This window comes from Argiope bruennichi, chromosome 3 (genome assembly GCF_947563725.1).
Source record: "Argiope bruennichi chromosome 3, qqArgBrue1.1, whole genome shotgun sequence".
Classification (NCBI taxonomy): Eukaryota; Metazoa; Arthropoda; class Arachnida; order Araneae; family Araneidae; genus Argiope; species Argiope bruennichi.
In genome coordinates this window covers 70069920-70091154 of record NC_079153.1, presented here as the reverse complement: position 1 = coordinate 70091154, position 21235 = coordinate 70069920, and the positions used below count along the sequence as shown (strand labels likewise).

At 29.2% G+C, this 21235-nt stretch overlaps 1 protein-coding gene across 1 annotated transcript in view; it reads right to left on the bottom strand.

Annotated features, from left to right (window-relative positions):
* The window catches only part of LOC129964062 (uncharacterized), a 69833-nt gene that overhangs the window by 28650 nt on the left and 19948 nt on the right, over positions 1-21235 (bottom strand). Inside the window, exons 2-4 of the mRNA XM_056078735.1 lie at positions 4398-4578; positions 4190-4266; positions 2384-2482 (exon numbers count right to left, since the gene is read on the bottom strand). Coding sequence (XP_055934710.1) covers positions 2384-2482; positions 4190-4266; positions 4398-4578 — 357 coding nt within the window. The remainder of the gene's footprint in view (positions 1-2383; positions 2483-4189; positions 4267-4397; positions 4579-21235) is intronic.

The window sequence follows — 21235 nt, the reverse complement described above, 5'->3', positions numbered from 1 at the left end:
TATTAAATAGTGCTAATAATGCAATATTTAACAAATATATTTAAGATATTCGCTGTTGATTATGAATGTAATCATATACTTTTCAAGAAATGGTACCATGATTATAAAAAAACCCAAAAGCAAATGAGTTAATATATATTCTTTTATGATATAGTCAGGAATGCTTCCTGAAAAACGTACTTCAGAACTAATTATCAGATAATATAATTTGATATCACTGTCCAAATAAACAGAAATTGATGACATAAATTACATGCCAGCAATTAAGTAATTTCGTAGTTAAGAACAGTGTTCCACTCAGGTAATCCTTGAAATACTAATTCAAATTCACTACCATTTCTACCATCATAAAATAGATGATAGAATGTAAGCTATATAAATTCATTTTTTCTTAAAGTACAAGTAGATAATTCAAATTCTACGATGATTTTCAGGAAATACCACGACTTTTTTTTTTATGATTATCTTTGATAGAACTCAAAAATAAAATATAATATATAAAATTTTTAAAAACAATCCCATAACGCATGGTTAGGTTTTTACACTTTTTTAAATCAAATTTTCTGTAAGAGATTTCTTAAGCACTTGAGATAAACCACATTTCTAGATTTTTTTTTTTTTTTTTTTACGCCCACAGTTTTTTCCTTTTAAAGAATAATAAATCTGCTTGCTATCTCACTTTTCAATCGTTCATGGTCATTCATATAAGGCTGAAACTTGACGGTGTCATGATAAAGCTTCTTTAAATGTAATTAAAATGGTTTATAAAATTCCAGATGGCCTTGATCTGACTAGAACGGTTAAGATTAGGAGTGGATAAACACAGCGGTTTTCGGAGCCAAATAATTTTTTAGCTAGTATATTTAATATATAACTTGAAGTAACTAGTTACATTAAGTTTTAAATTCAATTCATATATGTGTATAAAACTGAAGTTTTACAAGAATACTCGAACACAAATTGTCTCGATCCTTTAACTGCTTTGACAATTTTGGACAAAATTGGCACACATTTTTTTTAAACCTAAGAAGATTACCTGCAGTATTAGAAGATTACTCCTAAATGAGTTAGACTTAAAATTTCAGCTAAGGGATTCATCCTTACTAAACATCAGAAATAATCTTTTAGACAGACATCATTGGAGAGTTGAGGGATGAAATCCAATGGAGTAGTGACGAGGGAGAAGGGTAGCAATCTGTTAATAACCCAAGTACCTTCATAGTACTATGTACATATTGACTTAAAAGGTACTCGGAAAACGAAAACGAATTCATTTCAATTTATAAGACCGAACATGGCAAACGGAGCCATATCCCATGCGTCACATAGACTACTACGTCATTAGTCAGAACCTCTTAGGAAAAAGTGTCGCTTCTGACGTTATAGTACAAAATGATACTATACTATTTTGTTCTCTAGTATAGTACTACAGATCAAAAGTACATCAAAGATCCAATTTTAAACAGGAATCAGAGATAAATGTTAAGGAAACTGCACTTATAATTGTTTTTTAGTTATAAATCGAACTGATTGCCTGTGAGTAAAGAAAGATAGCTAAATACAATACATTTTGTCCGATTACTAATCAAAATATATTCCTTATGTTAAGGTGTATGTACACACTTGAAACTTCGAAAATCGTTCAAAATATCGAATATTTTTTTATTACTTAATAATGTTCTCTGACCCATTAGCTTTCAAACGATACCAAGATGCTGTTAATATTTGAAATATTTCTAGAGTTATAATTATTTTTCTTGAGGAGCTTTCATTAAAAACTCTTGTTACAGCTTTTTAAAGCTCATTTTATGAAGAATGTTATTTTTCTATTATGTTGCTTCATTCAAACAATCATAACTCAACAAGAAATGAGCCAACTGCAATTATTTATATATCAAAATAATCTGTATGAAATAGCGGATGTTTTATATTTCAATCAAAGTTATATTTATAGAAATAAATTTTTAATAGCTATTTAAAAGTTAAAATGACAGAAAAATCTCGCTTTTTCTATTTATCTTTGATGAAATTTTTTTAAAAAAAAATCTATATATTTTTATAACTTCATTGAGGCAAACAACATGAAGACTAATATGAGGCATAATTTCCAACTAGATTTGTGTGTCTGTACAAATTAGAATTTAAGATATTTTGTTTCAAAAAATAGGCTAATTAGCTCATTAAATAGTATTTAATTAATTAATAATTAGTGTAATATGGTTTTTTCTCACTGAAATGAGTTTAACCATATATCAATGACCTACTGTGAAAAATTTGGACTTTTGAAGTTAAAATTTAAAAAAGATCTTCTAGTGTGTACGTACACCTTAAATAAAATATAAAAGTGATATGGGATTTGCTTAATATAGCGAACAGTACATACGGAAGAGCAGGATCTCTTTGAATCTCCTCTCTAAAACTGCTCTTTCATCCGGACATGTAGCTCGAGCTGCTTCTTCATTTGTATAACATCTAGCCAATCCTGATTTAAAATAGAAAATGTGTGATTATTAAATAAAGCTCAAATAAATATAAAATAATCGTAATAATTTGAATTGCAATCATAGAAATACGGTGGTTAATAACTTTTATACAATTTCTATTCAATTCACCTTGAATGTTTGGAGTTTTGAAATCTTTTTTTTTTTTTTCAACTCATAATGCAATATATAGTGAATTAAAAAAAAACAAATTGATTCTGAACAATCTGATTTACGTGCAGATTCATCATTAAAAATTTAAGTTAAAAACTGATTTTTTTAAAAATCGAAATGATAGAATCATGAATTTTTGTTTCTTGATTGCAGTATTCGAATTCATTACTCGTCAGAAATTATAATAAACTAAAGTATAGAATGGAAAGTGTGCATATAAGTATGCATTTAAAGAAAAGACACAATCCACATACAATAAAAGTATCAATAAATTAAACACTTTAGAGCAGATTTGATCAATAATCACTTTTCTTTTTTAATCCTTTCCAAGTTCAGTACATGAAAGATACCAATTATATAAAGGTTTTATAGTTTAAAGTGACCTTTACATTTCTTTGATTGAAAAAGTATAATAAATGATTAATTTTGGGAATTAAAATTATTTATCACAAAAATCAATGCTTAATTATGTTTTAAAAATAATATGAAGTGTTTAAAGCCATTAAATAAAAATCCATTTCCTCAAAGTGTCCTCATTCCCATTGCTGATCAGAGAGATATCTGTTTTAATACATTTAGCATTATTGATCAGATATATTTCAAACAGGTCATCTAGCAACAGGCAGTGGTCAATTGTTTGATTTACATTGATATTTATCAATTATTACAATCTGTCTAACTTTTTTTTAATCCACATAAATATTTATCAGATACATTGTTTATATTTCATATAATTACATTAAGGTTGATTATAATCACAAAGACAAAAAATAACTATAAAATAAAACCGGAAATTAATCATTTCAATGCTAGTATACAGCAAATGTTAAAATAAAACTTTTGAAAACGGAATAATAATTAATCAAAAAGTTAACTAATTTCATATCATAAAAAATATTTTTTTACAACCTTTAAGTTTCTACTTCGGTTTAAATAACCATTTCGGAGAATTTTTTTTTTAATTTTAAACTATTCTATTTTTATAACCATTGTAACAAGAATAAAAATTAGAGGAAGAAACTAATATGTAAAATATTTTTAAAAAATGGATTCTATAACCTTACTTATGGTAAAATATGATTTCTAAAATTCTATCGTGAAGTCTAATATCTAATTCTATAAATTTATTTGATAACAGTATAGTCCTCTCAGACAAAAATATTTAAATATTTTTAAAATATATAGTTTTTTGCATTTCATATATACATTTTTTTTTTCAATTCAGAAATACTGAAATCTCTAATTGTGATATCCATAAATATCATGCAAAGAAAATAAAAATGTATTGAATTGGTTTTGTCACAGTAATTTCTTGACCAAACTCTAAATTTCACATTTTCTATATGTAAAGTTCTTAAAATAAAATAAAACACAACAAATAAAAGCAAAATATTATAATATTTATGTTTTAAATTATATACACCTAACCAATAATTTATGTTCATAAAGGGCTTCAAACACATATATTTCAAATTAATTTATATCCAGCTTAAATAGATAATAAAATCTTTTAAAAACTGAAGACATAAACTTACCTTCTGTGTGTATCTGTATAACATTTAAGGATTTTAATGTGATATGAAAGCACCTAATACAATCTTCACCACCCGTTCTGAAAATAACAAATAATATTTGTAGCACGAGTTACAAACGCAACTAAAAGTTTCACAAAATAATTTTTTATTTTATTTTTATTTCTAGTTAATAATTTGGATAAATTTATCTGATTTTTCAAATACTTACGAATCTTTGAGTATAACATTGTTTCCTCTTCTCCGATGGCAACGTCCCCAGGGAGGTATGGAATCAACTTCTACAGTTATCTCGCTATATGTGACTGTGTGACCTCCATATGCTGCACTCGCTTGCGTTTGCGTTAAAAACGTTCCTTGGAATTCGATTGGAAAATAGCATATTGATGACACTGCAAAAATAAATAAGTTAATTAATTATTGATTATTTTTGAATTACAATTTATTCGTGGCTAAAAATTTTTAAAGTTGAACTTAACAGAAATTATAACAATATTAAATGTATTTCTGTCATTTTATACTAGGACATTGGCACGGAGTAGTCCTAAAATAAAGTTACGCAAGTAAACGAGTTTAAAAAATCAATTATTAATTTGGATGTTTTTTTATTGGAATATGGCTATAATGAGAGGCATTTAAACTTGACTAATAATGCAAAGTTTTAAAGAGCTCATCACTGTTATATTAAAGTGTTTCAAGGTATCTTAATATTATAAAAAAAGCATCGTATATTTAAATAATACTCGTTTTGCACACGGAATTACCTTTCCAAAGTTAATTATTATTATTTTAAATTAAGTTCCATTAAAATGCATCATTTAGTTTTAACACCATTGATATCATTTAAAAAAATATAACTAAATTTGATAATATGACGACAAAAGGCGCCATTTAAACTAATCCACTAACTTTCTCTTCATTCTCTCCACTCTAGAAACAGTAATTAATGCATTCATTCTATTAGGCATTTTGAGCTGATAATAAATGCATTCAATGAATTTATTTTCAATGAAGAATATCAAAGGAACAACAGAAATTATTTCGCAAGTAAATAATTATTGCGAAATATGTTTTATACCTTACTATGATACCCCCCCCCACAAGGAAATCCATAGCACGCAAAGATATTGACATAAACAAAGAAAAACAACAGGTGCAACACTTTTTAAATTGTTTGACTTTATTTACTTATTTAAATAGCTTGTAACATTACCAAAAATCTGCCAATAGCAGGTTTTTGTTCACCTACTGATTTAAGAAATTACATACCAACTTTTAAAAAAAATGATAAAGTTTATTTGTAATATATATTTTTTCTTTGTGTTGATTTTAAATGTGGTTTTTGCGTGTCAATTTTTTAATGCTTTATATTCTTTATGAATAAAATAAATAAAAATGAATTTATTCTAAAAATTTTTTGAATTCGTATGATTTTAGATAGCCAATAGTGACAAAATAGTCACCCACCTGTAACTTCCGGGACCACAGACATATAAAGAAAAAAAAAATCCTCATCGACTCCACCAAAAAACACCCACGCAAAATTGGCCCTATATCAACTAAGACTTTAACCAGGGGAAAAAAATCTCCCCACCTCCCTCCTATTGCCTAGCAACCACGCCCTGCCGGTATCCTGCCGCACGCCGAAACATCCCCAAAATTACATACAATGTATTTCTAAGTTCCCGTGGGACCTTCGATTTCAGCGGATGTTGTGGAACTATTTTTTCCCCTTCGCTCCTTTGAGTGGAGCGGATGAGGGGGACCTTCGACCCTTTTTCCGGCACCTTTTTTCCTGTTTCTGCCTGCTCAACTGCAGGTTGGGGGTAAGGTGGAATGAAGAAATGGATCCCTGGCCCAGGACCAGAGACACTAAATTCTTAAAGCACCACGCACAAAACATCGGCTAGACATAAGATAGATATACTAGATCTGTCTAAGGGGTATAAAAAGAATGCTAGTGGTAAAAAGAGGGGAGCAGGTATATATAATTCACTGGCCTTGAATAAGATGATTTTGATTCAAAAATATGAGATCAGGTAAAATCGTATTTTAGCGTACAATACAGCATCGGCAAATTCGATGCCCTTTGGTGAGTTTTTTCCATTCAATTCAGTAATTTATGTGTGTATTCACATATAAAAAATAGGGAGAGGATTTAAAAAAAAACCATCACGGTTTTTTGACTGAATTCGAATTTATATAAAATGTGTTCATATAAAATTGTGTGAACTATCGTTATCATGGCGAGTCAATACAAAAGAAAATTCAGAGTTTCCTGGTTTTAGTCATAAGTTGGTTTATGTAAAATCTAAATTTAAAAAAATTATGAGCTGTAAAAACTTTTCGCAAAACTAAGAAAATTGCATATTTAAAATATATAGTAAATAAGTACCTTATTAATATGTTTTAAAATGTTCATAACTGCTTCTACATTGCAGAATCAGTTCTGACCTTTTGATCAATTTTCAAACTCATATAAATTAAAAATGAATAAATAAATAAAATAAAATAAAAAAGACACAGGATAATCCAACAATGAGTTCCTTTATTTATTTTCTTATAGCAACATTGACAAATAATTTGAATGTGAGTCTTAGATAAATATGCAATTTGTATGACTCACATTCAAGCTATGCATTTTGCATATGACTCACATTCAAACTATGCATTTTGTATATGACTCACATTCAATCTATGCATTTGTCAACCTATGCATCTTCCAGTTATGACATTCTACGTCATAACTAGAAGAAAATGAAACAACAAACAAACTAGAACATGAAAATGCCACATTTTTTTTTTTCACTCTGCTTAAATATTTGAAATTGTTATTTTCAAAATCATAGAGTTTCATTAAAAATCAAAAATTAAAGGATAGAAATTAAATATTATTTCAAAAACTAAAATATCAGCATTATATATATTAATAATTATAACTATATGAATATTTAGAGATAATTAATTCAAAACTAACAAGCAGCCAAAAATCTTGAAAATCAGAGAAATAAAAATAATTAATGTTTTTAAATTTATTATTTTTTAGCTATTTAATTGTTTTGTTAATTTTCTGCAGCTTCCAATCCAAACAATCTCTTCTTCACGGAAATTCAAATTAATAATACAATATTCTCATAACAATTATTTTAAGACTAACAAGGGATTACTTTTATTTAAGAAATAATAATTCCTACAGTGACTAACTTCTTTTCACAATAAAATAGTAATAAACCCAAAAGCCATTCATCCATTAATATAATGAATAATTCTCAAAAATCTGCGTCACCTCATTTTCGCTCATTAAAGCAAGAAACTTATTTTCTCAAGCCAGACTGCATGTTGTGGAAGCAAAATAAATAAGAACAAACGAGGTCGTATAAAGAACACCGCAAAAATAGGGTACGTTAAGAAGAGCGGATGTTCATTAAGATTCTATAATTGCGAACAAAACCAAAGGCAATCGACACCCCCTCGGCCCCTCGGAAGTAAAAGAAAAATTCTTGGTATCTTCTGCTGATCATTAACAGCTTGAAAACCTGAGCAGTGTGAGAAAAAGGAACTTCGGCAATTCATTTTTAATGCACCAGTAAACGACCTCTCAACTCTACTCGATGACAACAAAGTAGCGAATATTTCCTGACCAATCAAAGACCCCCTTCTGAGACCGGAAACGATTTTTCCAATACCGATGGTGTTACTCTTTGCAGAAACTAGACTACCTGATAAAGAAAAAAGTTTTTTCGTTTTTTTTTTCGTCGATTTTCCCCCCCCCCTTCTTCCTCCCATCTAGCTACCTAGTGGGATGGATATGTTTGAAAAAAGCCCAGCCTTTAAGGTCATCGTATTTCACGAAGTTTACTGATACAAGCAGCTTAAGAATAGGCGTGCAGCCTTAACAAAGGTGGGCGTTTTTTCATAAAAAGGAAAAAGCATGGATGATTAAAAAAATAGGTTGAGAAATTTTATTTTATGGTTAAAATCAGTATATCCGGTTGGGAACTATTTAAAAGTATTTCACTTCTTTTTACTTAAATCAAAGGGTCCACGGAGTCGTTCAACGCTCATGACAGCAGTCCAGATATTTTCCTTTATGAAATCTAAACAAAAATCATCAATTTATTGCCATTTATAACGACAATAAGTGGCAATAAATTAAACGCCTCTATTGACGACAATAAATTAAATGCCTCTAAACGACATCGCTCCTGAATATAACAGGTTCAATAAAAAAAAAATTAAAAATGAGAGAAAACTTCTTTATTTTTAAAGAAACTTACACAACCGTAACTATTTTTACAAATATTAAATACTTGCTGCCCTTGTTAATCAAATCGCAGTAAGAATTTAAAATTGTAAGCAAGCATTGAGAATGATAAGCAAGAATTGAGAACGACGCTATAATATACAGCTTGTACTGCATTATAGCTTGCACATGTATTTTAATTTTTAAATCCAAAGGAACTATTAGAATTGATTTAATAGCGAAAAATGTAATGCTCCTTATAACTTTTTCCTTCAAAATTCTAAATTCGGCAACTTAACTGTGTTCTCTCTTTTATGAAGATAACGTTTTTTGTAATACAGATTTCATAATTTTTTTGAAATATTTTGATATCATAAGAAAATTGAAAAATTTTAAAGAATTAAATAAATGCTGTAAAAATTAATTTTTTAAAAATATAAATATTAAATTCAAAAGATTAGTGCAAAATTGTTTTAAGAGTTCCTATTGTTTCAAAGCCAAAAAGTACTTCACAGCTTTATTTTTTTGAACAATGAATGTAAATTGTCTCTACAAAAATATAAATTATGATATAAAATTAAGGTTAAAAATATAAATTAAGGTTAGGAATAAAACTAGTTTAGCGAATATAAAGAACTATGACAACTATTAGAAATCTCTATTAGAACATTTTATGTAATAATTATGAATGCACTTATGATATTAAAATAAAAGTTACGTTAAAATTCCTTTATTGATACGCACTTACGAAGATGACTTTTCTGCAATTCAAATAGTAAATTCATACTAACTTAGCATGATAACCATACTAAATTAATATGAACGAAAGAGGAAATTGATAAAAAAATACCTAACACGAAACATTATATGCAGAAAACTACAGCTGATGTAAAAGTTTTTTTTATGATAAAAACATTCTACACTTAAGAAATATATAATCTATAAATTAGTAAATATTATATTAGATAAGTGGTCAATGACTGAGAGAAAGAACAAAAATAAGGAAATGAACTTTCTAAAATAACATGGAGCTTTTAACATTTGATCAAAACCTTTAATAAACATCTAATTCGTTGTTAACAAAATTTCTTGATCCATTTTAATAAGCTGCTCGAATAGTCTGATAATCTAGTTAACAAAATCTCTGCATAGTTAACTTCAGTCCATCGAACGACTAAGACGGTTCAATGACAGATACTGAAATATAGCTTTCTGTCAATTATACCAATAATCTCCTGTAATGAAACCAACAGATTAGCAAAAAAGAGTAGTTGCACTTCCGACGACATAAATCCAATGTAAGTACATAATAATGACATCCAAATTTTATTCTTTAGGCAATGATGCTCTATATTCAATGATGAGATTCCGTTTCTATTTAGGATGTGTGACTGAAACCATTAAGCTCTAATCTATCTCAATATCTTTAATACGTTTGCCCCCAGGGGAATCTGATAGATGATGTCACTTCCCCTTTTAAATCGCTCTCATTATTTTCTCTATCCTGAATCTCTAATAAATAATTATTGCCATTCTTGCTTTTAGGAATATGCAATATCGAGAAAAGGTGTGCGGATGATGAAATTAGATGAGTCATGTAAAAAAAATAGCTGTGTAGTTATTGGCACCATCTGTGAAAGAATCAATTAATGAACGGAAGTTTATGATGATAATGAAAACCTTTTTATATGTACTCTTAAAGATTAAAAATAATATTAAAATGTTTTAAATTGAAAATCGCTATTTTAGAATTGATATTAGTATAAATTAGTAGCTAATTACCATATAACACCTCTAAATGAAATAGATTTTATGTTTCTTTCTTTTTATACTCAAGGTCATCAAATTAGAAGTCTTCAAATACGCATGCATATTTTCGTAGAATAATACAATCAGTTGTATATTCATAGCCGTTTAGGATTAAATAGCTTCAGTCTATCAAATCATTTGAAGAGGTCAATGACAGATTCTGAAATAGTTTTAATTTAGTTTTATAAATCCTGTGAAAATAACACTTTTATTTTCATGGATAAATACCTAAGCATAAAAGTTGTATATTATAAATATTAATGATATAAATAGAAGCACTTTTTCTATATATATGTTTTCAATTTATAAAGAGTTGGAAATTAAACTGGAAAATATTCATCTGAATGTAACTATTCAAAAATTACTTTATATATATAATAATCATCTAGAAATTTCTTCCTTTAATTTTTTTTTAAATATATAACCTAATAAATTGAATATTATATACTTTAGTTTACATTGAAATGACTTGTATTTGGAAATCTCTTTCGAGAAGATATCATAAAAAAAATAAGGGAATAAATTTCGGACGATTTTTTTCTGCCTTTCCTTGGCAATCAGATTCATTCATGGCGCGCTTTTAAAAATTAAGTGCCAATGCATTCTTTAAAAGTAATAAGAAATGCACTTTTAAATTCAAAAAATTATCTTTTTCGTTACATTTTTTTTTTTCTTTAATGTTTTATTATACTTTCACATCCCGAAAACAATGCGGGAAACCTCAAACGTTGAAAACTATTGTTCAAGAATTGAAAAACCCTTTTAATGAGCAAAAATTAATTTTTAAATATCAATAACGGAAAAACAAAATTTTAAATGAAAACATGGAGAAAAAGAAATTTAAGAAAATATCAAAAATTTGTTTTTAGAAACTTATTATTATTATTTTTTAACTAAAGAGTTTTAATAAAATTCCCAGAAAAATATCCTTTTCAATGAAAAAAAAAAAAAAAAAAAAAAAAAAAAATTATGTTGACATTTTTTATGGAATTTAGTATGAAAAATAACAAGAATAAATAAAACGTAATTTGAACAAATTAAAACTTTATTTAATGCTGAATTCCCTTAATTTTTTTTTATATAGATTAGATGTTCTTTTATTACAATTACAGAAACAATAATGAATTTTAAAAGAGAAATAAAATAATATAAATAGTCTTTAAAACATTTCTATTACTTTGGAGATTAAAACGAAATGAACCTATAGGAATAATCGTTATCAAAATAATTCTTTTCATCTAGCAGTTAAATAGCAAATACAATTCATTTTTATTACAAGGATAATTTTTTGAAATTAAATAGGGTTATTTCCTACATTTATCATAAGTATAATGTAGTATATTTGACATTATTTAAATGAAATTATCTTATTTAGCAAATGCAAGTAAAAATACATTCCATAAAATAATAATAATAAAGCATTTAGGATAATATTTCACATTAAAAAAAAATTCAGGTTTTCAAAAATTTTTATCTTGTGCGACATAATTTACGTGAGCTGTCGTACAGAATGAGATTTCTCATAAATCTAACCCAATTACATCAGAACAATCAAACTGTACGGCACCAATTTAGCCACAACCGGGAGCATCACGAGCGCAAAGACTATCAGATTAAATCTTGCATTATATTTACTTTAACTTATTGTCATTAGTGAAGGAAGACAATAAAGTTTTTACTGCGTCTCTTGCGTGACGGGGCATAAAGAGGACGAAAAAGAAACATTCAAGGATTCCGATTCATCTGGATCTTCCACATAAGCTTCCTCGGGAGATCAGAGGGTTAAAAAAAAAGTTGCAATATTTTTAGACGATTTGTGATTCTATCACTAAGAGCTGGATGCCAAGAATATCTTAACTCCTTTTCAAATCTTCCGCCTCCAAGAGCTTCTCCGCAGCTGACCGATTAGGGAGGACCGGTCAATAACTTTTTGGTTTTGGTCCGTCGTTCAGTCATCCATTCTCTTGGACTGTTTTGTTTTACTTGCTCATTGAATTGCGTGCTTTGTTGCCGAGGATGAAATACTGGATGACCAGGATAGCAAGACGCGTGTGAACTTCGCTGCTGTGATGCCATTGTTTCATGGCATTAGAAAGGAATGCAATGACAATGGAATTGTTCAATTGTTGAAGTTTTATGTTCAACAAGATTGGTGATTTTTAACCGCAGTTGTGGTTTGCTGTTTCTGCAAGGATGATTATGTCACTGAAATACATGAACTTGTGTAATAAAAGGATGGGAAATGTTCTTCAAAATGGTATAAATGTTGTATTATCTTTGAATTAAGGATTTTCGTTGCGCTTTTTAGAAATGGAGGATGATAAAGAAGTATTTTGTTGGATTTTCGAAATTTTGTAAAATGCTATTAAAAATATACTTTCGTCGTTTTTGTATTCAATTACAATTTTTCACAAAGAAAAATGTAAAATCTTTCAAACCCTAAAACAAAGGCTAAAAGTACGATCGGTTTTGTTAAGTATACACATAAGTTTTACGTAAATACTTTCTAATTTAAAAACTCAATATTCTAATCATATTGTAATCCTATTTCTAAGTAGATTTTTTAAACAGTAATGATATAACTTTTTAAGGTGGATTTGAAATATATTTATCTTATATTTATCCGCTTTTATAATCTTTCAAAGTTTATATATCATATAGTCGCTATTACCATCGAAATAGCTACATTTCTCATTACGTGCATAAAATCTCACATTCTAAAAAAAATGAAAATACAGAATAATTTCTTTTTATTTATATAAAAAAAAGCAATTTCTGCTTTGTTTTTGTTTTTTTCTATGGTGATAAGGAAAAAACCCCCATTTATTGAAAGAATTAATTCGACAAAGAAATATCGTCAAATTTTTAGAATCTAAGTTTGCATTTAAAAACTGTAAAAAAACGGGTTTGAGTTTTTCAAACTATTTTTTAATTTGAGGAGGAATTTAGAATTATAAGTTGCTTCCATTTCAATTCCAGCTAAGAATTTAATATTCTTAATTATTTTACTTGGCTTTAGAGCTATTTCTAAACTCCAATATATATAAAATGTTGAATACGATCTGATAAATATAAATTGATCAAACGAACACTGATGACGTGTCTAATACACTAGTGCCAATTATTTCATGAAACAGTAGAAATAGTTTAGAAGATAACATGGTAAAGTAATTTATAATGATTTGATTTTGTTTTGAATAATCATTACGAATATTAAGACCTTGGATTTAAATGTTTTATCAGAAAATATTAACATAATATCACATTTCCTTACAATTACTTTTAAGATATTCTAATAGTTTAAAACTTCAGGAACAAGCACAATTAAAATCACACACACATATGTACATAAGCTCTCTTGTGTGTGTGTAATAATTTATAGTTAATCTACTTTCTATAAATAATTTACTAATAAATTGAACCCCGTCTTCACTGTAATTTTAATTTCTGTGTATTTAATTTTTGATCTATGTTTCTTCTCAAAGAACAAACGTTGTGTTGGCAAATTGTTTTCAAAATTTATATAAACTCCGCGTACTTTTTCACGATATCTTTGCTTTTTGTCATCTCAATAGGTTGCATTGCTTTCGTCGTAGCTTTGACAAAGAAATCTTGACAAAAATTAAAATTTCACTATTTCCTGGAATTTCTGAAGAATAAAGGTAGTCAAAGAACTTCATGCTTGTTTCTACAAAGAATGTTGCATATATATAGTAATTTTAATTTTTAAATTTAATTGCAACTGATTTTTTACCGTACTTGATAATTAATCGATTGAAAGAAATTATAATTGGACGTAATTTTCATGTATTAAATATTGCGACAAACTAAGTATTAACGAATAATAAGGTAAAAAAAACTGCAATTTACTTGAAGAATATATATTGCTGTATATGAAAAATATCACCAAAAAATACGCCTCAATGCGTCTTTTGAAACAAATAGTCTTTATAAACTTGTATTATTCTTCCGGAAATACAAAGATTGCTCTGTTTCATACTGAATGATAGGACACTAGAAAAGACTCAAACATTTTTATATCACGATTCGTATAGAAATAAGCTCAAGCACGAATAGATATTATGCTTAAAGAATAAATTTGAAACTAATTAGCTCAGCTTTGTTGGGAAGTATCCATTCTCAACTGAATATTTATCGCATGGTTATAAAGTACGCACAAAGGGAGGAAATATAGACATCAAAATAAAAGCAGCAATATTTTTATCATCTGATCTATGACTCATAACACTGAAAGTGATCTTTCTATGCAAGTTTAATTAACACTTATGTAATTCTGAGAAAAACATCCCGTGAACCGCATCGCTCGGAAACGGAAGTTAATTAATCTTAGCAAAAACTCCACCCCGAGATCATTTACGTGCGAATTCGCGTGCCATAACGAAACAAGAATAACAAATTCCGGCGTAATATACCTGAAGTTAGTATTAAAAAAATCTTATTAATTGGCTTGAACTCAACGCCCGATCAAGCACGGATAACATTTTTGACTTTGTTGGGAATGGAGTTTTGGTAGTGGAGAAATGGTTACGAATACGAAAGATTGCAACTTTTTTTTGTATGTGTTTTTATGGTCAGTAACCAGCTATTTTGCATAGTGGTCATGCTACATAGTTTAACCTTAAATGAACATTATTTTGGAGTAGACTTTGATTCATGATTAAAAAAATGTGAAAGAAACAAAAGGAGTAACAAAGAATATAATAAATATAATTTTAGTGTAGTGTTTGCTAGTAAGATATAAAGCTTTATAGCATTCACTCATATACATGATATACTAATAATATCATGCGCATTTTTTTTAAAGTACAAGGTTTTAAAATAACTGCCTACGTTATAATTGACTTAACTATTATTAAGTCACTTATGATATACGTAGCCGGTGGCCTGGTGGGAAGGTCTCGGCTTGTGAGCCGTAGAGTTTCAGGTTCGTGACCCGATTCCACCGAATAACCGTCGTGTAAGGGGGTCTGTTGCACGTTAATCCGTCAGACCAAACGTCCTCCCGCTGGTGTGGTACGGTGTGGAAAGGGGGATGCCAGCTCAGGTGTAGTCCTCGTCATCTGACCATGGTTTTCAAAACTACGAGGTCTGTCCCAAAATAACGTAATTTAAATAACGTAATTACGGAACACGTAATTTTGAACCACGGTCAGATGACGAGGACGACACCTGAGCTGGCACCCCCTTTCCACACTTCACCAGCGGGAGGACGTTTGGCCCCGACGGATTTAATGCGCATCAGACACGATTACACTACGGTTCTTCGGGGGAATTGGGTATTATACCTGAAACTCGTCAGTTCCGAGGCCGAGACCTTACCACCAGGCCACCGCGTTATTATGAAGATATCATGATAATATTAACTCGTAATAGAGTCGATTAACAATCGTTTGTCACTCATTGGACGCCACATCAATTTAATCTTGGAACTCGTTGCACATCTCACAAGCAAAAAAAAGGAAGTAAAAATATAATCTAGTGAAAAGCAAAGTGCTTTCAAATTTTGATGATATGTGCAGTTATACATGTTTGATTCATCTGTAAAATCCCATGAATTCAATCCATTCTACATATAGTGCATAACATGTACATAATTTAAAGTATTACAAATAATAATGCTAATTAAAACAAATTTTGAACTAAAATTATAATAATAATAAATCAAAGAAATATAATAGAAAAGAAATGTTTCTTTTTTTAAAAAATAAAGAAATTACATAATTTTATCCTCTTTTTTACCCAGGAAATATTTTTTATTCAAATATTTTTTATTTTATTTTATTAAACAATGGTACTGAAAAAAAGTTACACTAAGTCCTTGTAGTGGGTAAAACCAACATTGAGAAAAATCAAACGTCCTTGCAATTTATTTATGGCAAGGTTTCTTTTTTTTTTTTTTTTAACTGAAAAATAATGACCGGCAAGCAAATTCATGCAAATGCATCTAGTTAACTTCTTATCACTGTATTTGTGCCAACTATTCTGGACACGTGGTTTTAAGCTGTACAGGAATGCCGAAAATAAAATTTTTGCGTAGGCCAGAGTAGAGGCCTGCCTCCCTGGCTGAAGTCAAATAGTTGTCGTCTCCTGTCACAGACCGGTTAACCTTAGAGAAAAAGGAGATATAGGTGTGCGGCGTTTTCTTACTTCGATTGTTTTCTGGAATAGTGTCGTCATTCGCTAACACCAACGCACTTAACTTCACGAAACATAATATCAGAGCGTATTGGCAACACATTTTATCCACGTTTTAAGTTTCAGCAAAAAGGGTTTGGAGAATTTCTTTTGGTTATTAGGTTATTGTCAAAATGGGGATTGTTTTTCAATGGCTTTATTACTGTTGTTAATTGCGTTTCTTTATGATAAATTATCTTGTATGGAAAGACTGCAAGGAAAGTACCAGTAAAAAGCCTGTCAAGTCACATCAAATAATTGACTCGATAAGTAATTGCGTAGTTTAAATATACTTAAGAATTTACATATGTCAGAGAATAAATGCATGAGAAAATTGCCTATCAATTTATAAAATGAATATTATTTGAGTGCAACAGAACAATATAGCATTTTTAACCAATGTTTTAGTTATTTGTATTACAATAACACTTACAAATAATGATTTTCTTGTCAATATATGTAAAGCTGGCGAATTAATTTCTTTTTTTTTTCTTTTTTCACATCAACGATTGTAAGACTGATCAATAAGGACTTTTTCATTGAGAATAGATTTCGACAGACATATTTTCTGTGAAACAATTTCAAACGTATATTTTAACAAACTAAAAAGCTTAGTTGTGTATTTGTAAAAGGAATCAAATAAAATAAATTATAATTTCAAACAAGGAAATACCTGCAATACCGATATACACTAATAAATTAATCATTAAATATCAAAATTGATAAATATCTTAAACTGTTATTTATTTAATCATTTCTTTCGACTTTTTGTATCAATCACTCGTAGAAATTTGTTAAGCAAAAGTTTAGCAGGAAGTAAATAACATGACAATAGAATTTTGATTATAATTGAATACACAAATAGCAAGAAATGAAAATGCTCTATAAGAAAAAATGTCTGCGTCCCTAACCCTTCAGCTAAATGTATCAGAAAATATGTGAAATTCTTTTATAAAGTTTACGAAATAATAAAGAAATTAAATAATGATCAAAATATATAGTTTTAAAACTGATGATGATGCAAAACTGAAACTGTATGCACAATAAAAAATGAATCAAAAATAAAATTATAATCCCCAAAGTAATTTCGAACATTTTACTATTTTCTCATCAAATTTTATCCATATATTTGTTTACTAGTAATTCAGTAAATAGTTTATTTATCCAATATAATATCCTATTGCAAATATATTCTAAATTAATTCATACTACATGCATAAATAATACATATTGTCAAATCTAATTACTAAAAAGGACTTTATTATTAGATTATAATTAATTACACAATATTGAGTTTCAGAAAATAAAATCGCGACTAAAAACAGATTAAGATTATATTTGATTAAAAGTACCGGAAATTAATGATATGTATAGTCATCACAAGCAAGGTGGTTTATAATAAAAACAATTTATATTTATTTGCTAATTAAAACTACCATTTACACAAATCACAACCGAAAGGAAACCGTTATACATCCCATCTTATCTCACTTCGATTACCCTTCGCAAGCAAAATAAGTCTCCAGTGCCATGTTAGACACTTAGACGGAGAAGAGTGATTAATTTGCCATGCATCCTGTTAGTTGGAAAATGTGCACATGAAAAGTGAAAAAAAAAAGCAAAATAAGAAAATAAGCTGGAGCTTTAACAGCAAAAGGATGTACCGAATGAGGGAAAGTGGTTACAAAAGTAGGCTAGGCCGCCTGCCATGCGTGTCTAGTAGGGAACTACGGGTCACCTCCTACGGCAGAACTTTTAGAACCTGCGTGGGTTAGCGGACGTGACGAGCCAATACCGGACCCCCACTGCATCGTTTTTAAGAGCGGTAAGATGAAGTGCTGGGATGGGCCAATTAATCAGCTCATCATTGGAGCCATCAATCGGCTAAGTGGCTTTCACGTGTGTCGAGTAATGACTTCGATAATGACTGCCAAATTAATCAGATTTGGCGGTGGGTAGTTGATGAAGCCATAAAATAAATGAGATTCAAAATGCAAATGAGGATATTGAATTTAGATACAGCTTTAAAATAAAACAAACAAATAAAGACTGTATAGTTCCGGTTGCTGTTGAAAATGCTTTCTTTTGGAAGTGAAAATTAATTGAAGCAGTAATTGAATCACATAATAATATATGTAACTGAATGTAATCAAAATACGTAAATTTTAATAATGGCTTATTCGCAATAAAACAAAAACTTCTCTGCGTCACAATTTTTTTATTTTATATCTTGAGAATATATTTAGATAATGCTAATCACCAATTTGATATTTAGTGATAGTTTATTTCGTAAAAAATGTATTGCAATGCTTTAAAAGCCCATGAAATGCAAACATCTTTTAGTATATTCATAAGTTTCATATATTTATAATTCATATATTCATTCATTTATATATTTCATATATTCATAAGAAAATACATTTTAAATAAATGTATTTTCATTTTTTCATTCTTAAGCATTAGAGAAACATTACAAAAAAACTTCTTCGGCTTATAATTAATTTTTTCAAATATTTGGAATAAAATTTAAGAATGTGTAAAATTACGTTGCTTAAAGTGTGATATACACAAAATGTAGTAAAATTTTTAATAAAATTACAATATCCTTTTTCCCGAAATATATTAAATCTTCAAAACTTTACAACGCTATTTGGATACTGCGCTTACAAATAGTTCCGGCTTTAATATAAATAACAATGAAGTGAATTGTTATTTATATCACTGTTATAACAGTATAGTGAATAGTACGAAGTAAACCCACAGGAATCGTGGAAACCAGCAGAAAACAGATTAGTTTCCAACCCACGTACATTACAAGAATTGTAGCTGGAGGGTAATCAGCTATCTTCCATTTCAATTAAAATAGAGAGTGAAATAGGTGTTTAAATTGAGTCCTATCCTTCTTCCGTCTTTTCCAAACAAATGAATTCATGTTTCTTAACAATACAATAGCAAACATATCTTAAGAGACTACCTAAACAGACTTTACAATACTCATCTGATTGCTTTTATTCAACGACCGTTCACCTCAGTCTGTCTATGGAATGAAAACTATCAGTACAGAAAGGCTCTACGTTCAGACAGACACTCATCTTTCACAATAGTTCCGAATTTTCATTCTTTCACTGAACCAGGTCACGTAGGACTCATCACTTTCGGCGTTCGTTGTTAATTAGTGCCCCGTTTCCTTTTCTTCCGCAATGCACCTGTTATTATTAGTGAGAGATGGGGGACATTTTAGCGGTGCGATTGCACGTGGCCCGTCACTGACGCGTGTATCCGTAACCGCCGTCTTTATAAACGTTGTTTTTATATCTGCCTAAATGCCTCGTTAGATTACCTTGAAATTCAACACGAGCTCTTCGTTAAATGAAATAAAGTATTAAAGATGGGGAAATGGATAGTAATTAATGAAAGGAAGACATTTGGTACTCGAAGAGTATGAACATCTGCCAAATGTGGCAGAAGGGCCATCTGATTTTTTTATATTAAACCGCTGTAAGTGATATACAAGGTGGTCACAAAGTTTCCCACCAATTATAAAAAAAAAAAAATATTGGAATAAAAACTATTATGATTTAGTATATGGTTGTTTCGGTAAGAAGACTTATAAAGTTTTCCATAAAAATACTTTGGGTAATAAATTTCAATGAGAGTACCCTCGAAAGATTGAAAAAAAATGGCAAGACGGTGTTCCACTTCTTGCCAAGCATTTTTCAATTTTTGGGTATTAAACTAGACCCAGCGTTTGTGATCGTAATTTTGAGTGCATCAAAATCTTCAAATGGTGTTGCAAACATCCTGTCATTTATGTAACTCCAAAATTGACACTGAAGAGTAATGGCCGATTTGAATTCTCGGAACTAAAAAACTTTTTCCTTCGTTGACGTCCTTTTGATAACGATTTTAAAATAAAAGGATTAGTTACATTATCTTTTGGATTAAAAACAAATTACAAACAGGAATTATTCCATATTATAAAATTGATAGTATTTTACTCAATGATTCTTCCTCAATTTGCTTGTAAATAAGGAAAGATTTTATGACCATTGTGTATAGTCAACCATCTAACTCTCTGACCCGCCACGAAGATTTAAACCATAAAACTGAATGACTGGACCGCCGCAACAGCAACATTGGCGGGAACTGCGGTTGAGTCCTAAGGGCCGTCACCGGCCACGGTACAACCCTCCCCGAAGGAAGTACGTCCCGTCATCGATGGGAGGAGTCAGATCCCCCATCTATTAGTGTACCCTCCAGGGTGGCGAGATCCAACCACCATGCCGGAAGCATCTCATCCTCATTCCGAGGTGCCCCCCCCGGGGGTTGACCATTGTATATAATAAGCCAAGAGAGAAATACTCAAAACGCATGTTCCCTTGGAATAAAGAAGAATGCATCTTAGAATATATTGGAATATGGTAACACAAATTTTAAAATCTTTGAAATATGACGATATACATTTTTTTTCCATTTTCAAATTATGGTGAATAGTATATATGTATAAATAATATAATTGAACAAATGGATTAAGAACACGCACCATAAATTTCGGAAATTATTTCAGACATCATGTAACGGGTTTTTTAAAAAGCTTTTTGGATAAAAATTGTCAACCACACAAATATGTATAAAATAAATTAAAGTTATTATAATTGCAATAATATTTAAAGCACCAATTATTGATTCATAAAAAAATGAGATTTTTAACACATTTTCAGAAAAAAAAATTATTTCTAAATTAAATATAATAAATAAATAAATATGAAAGAAAAGGAAACAATATTGCTACTTTGAGAAAT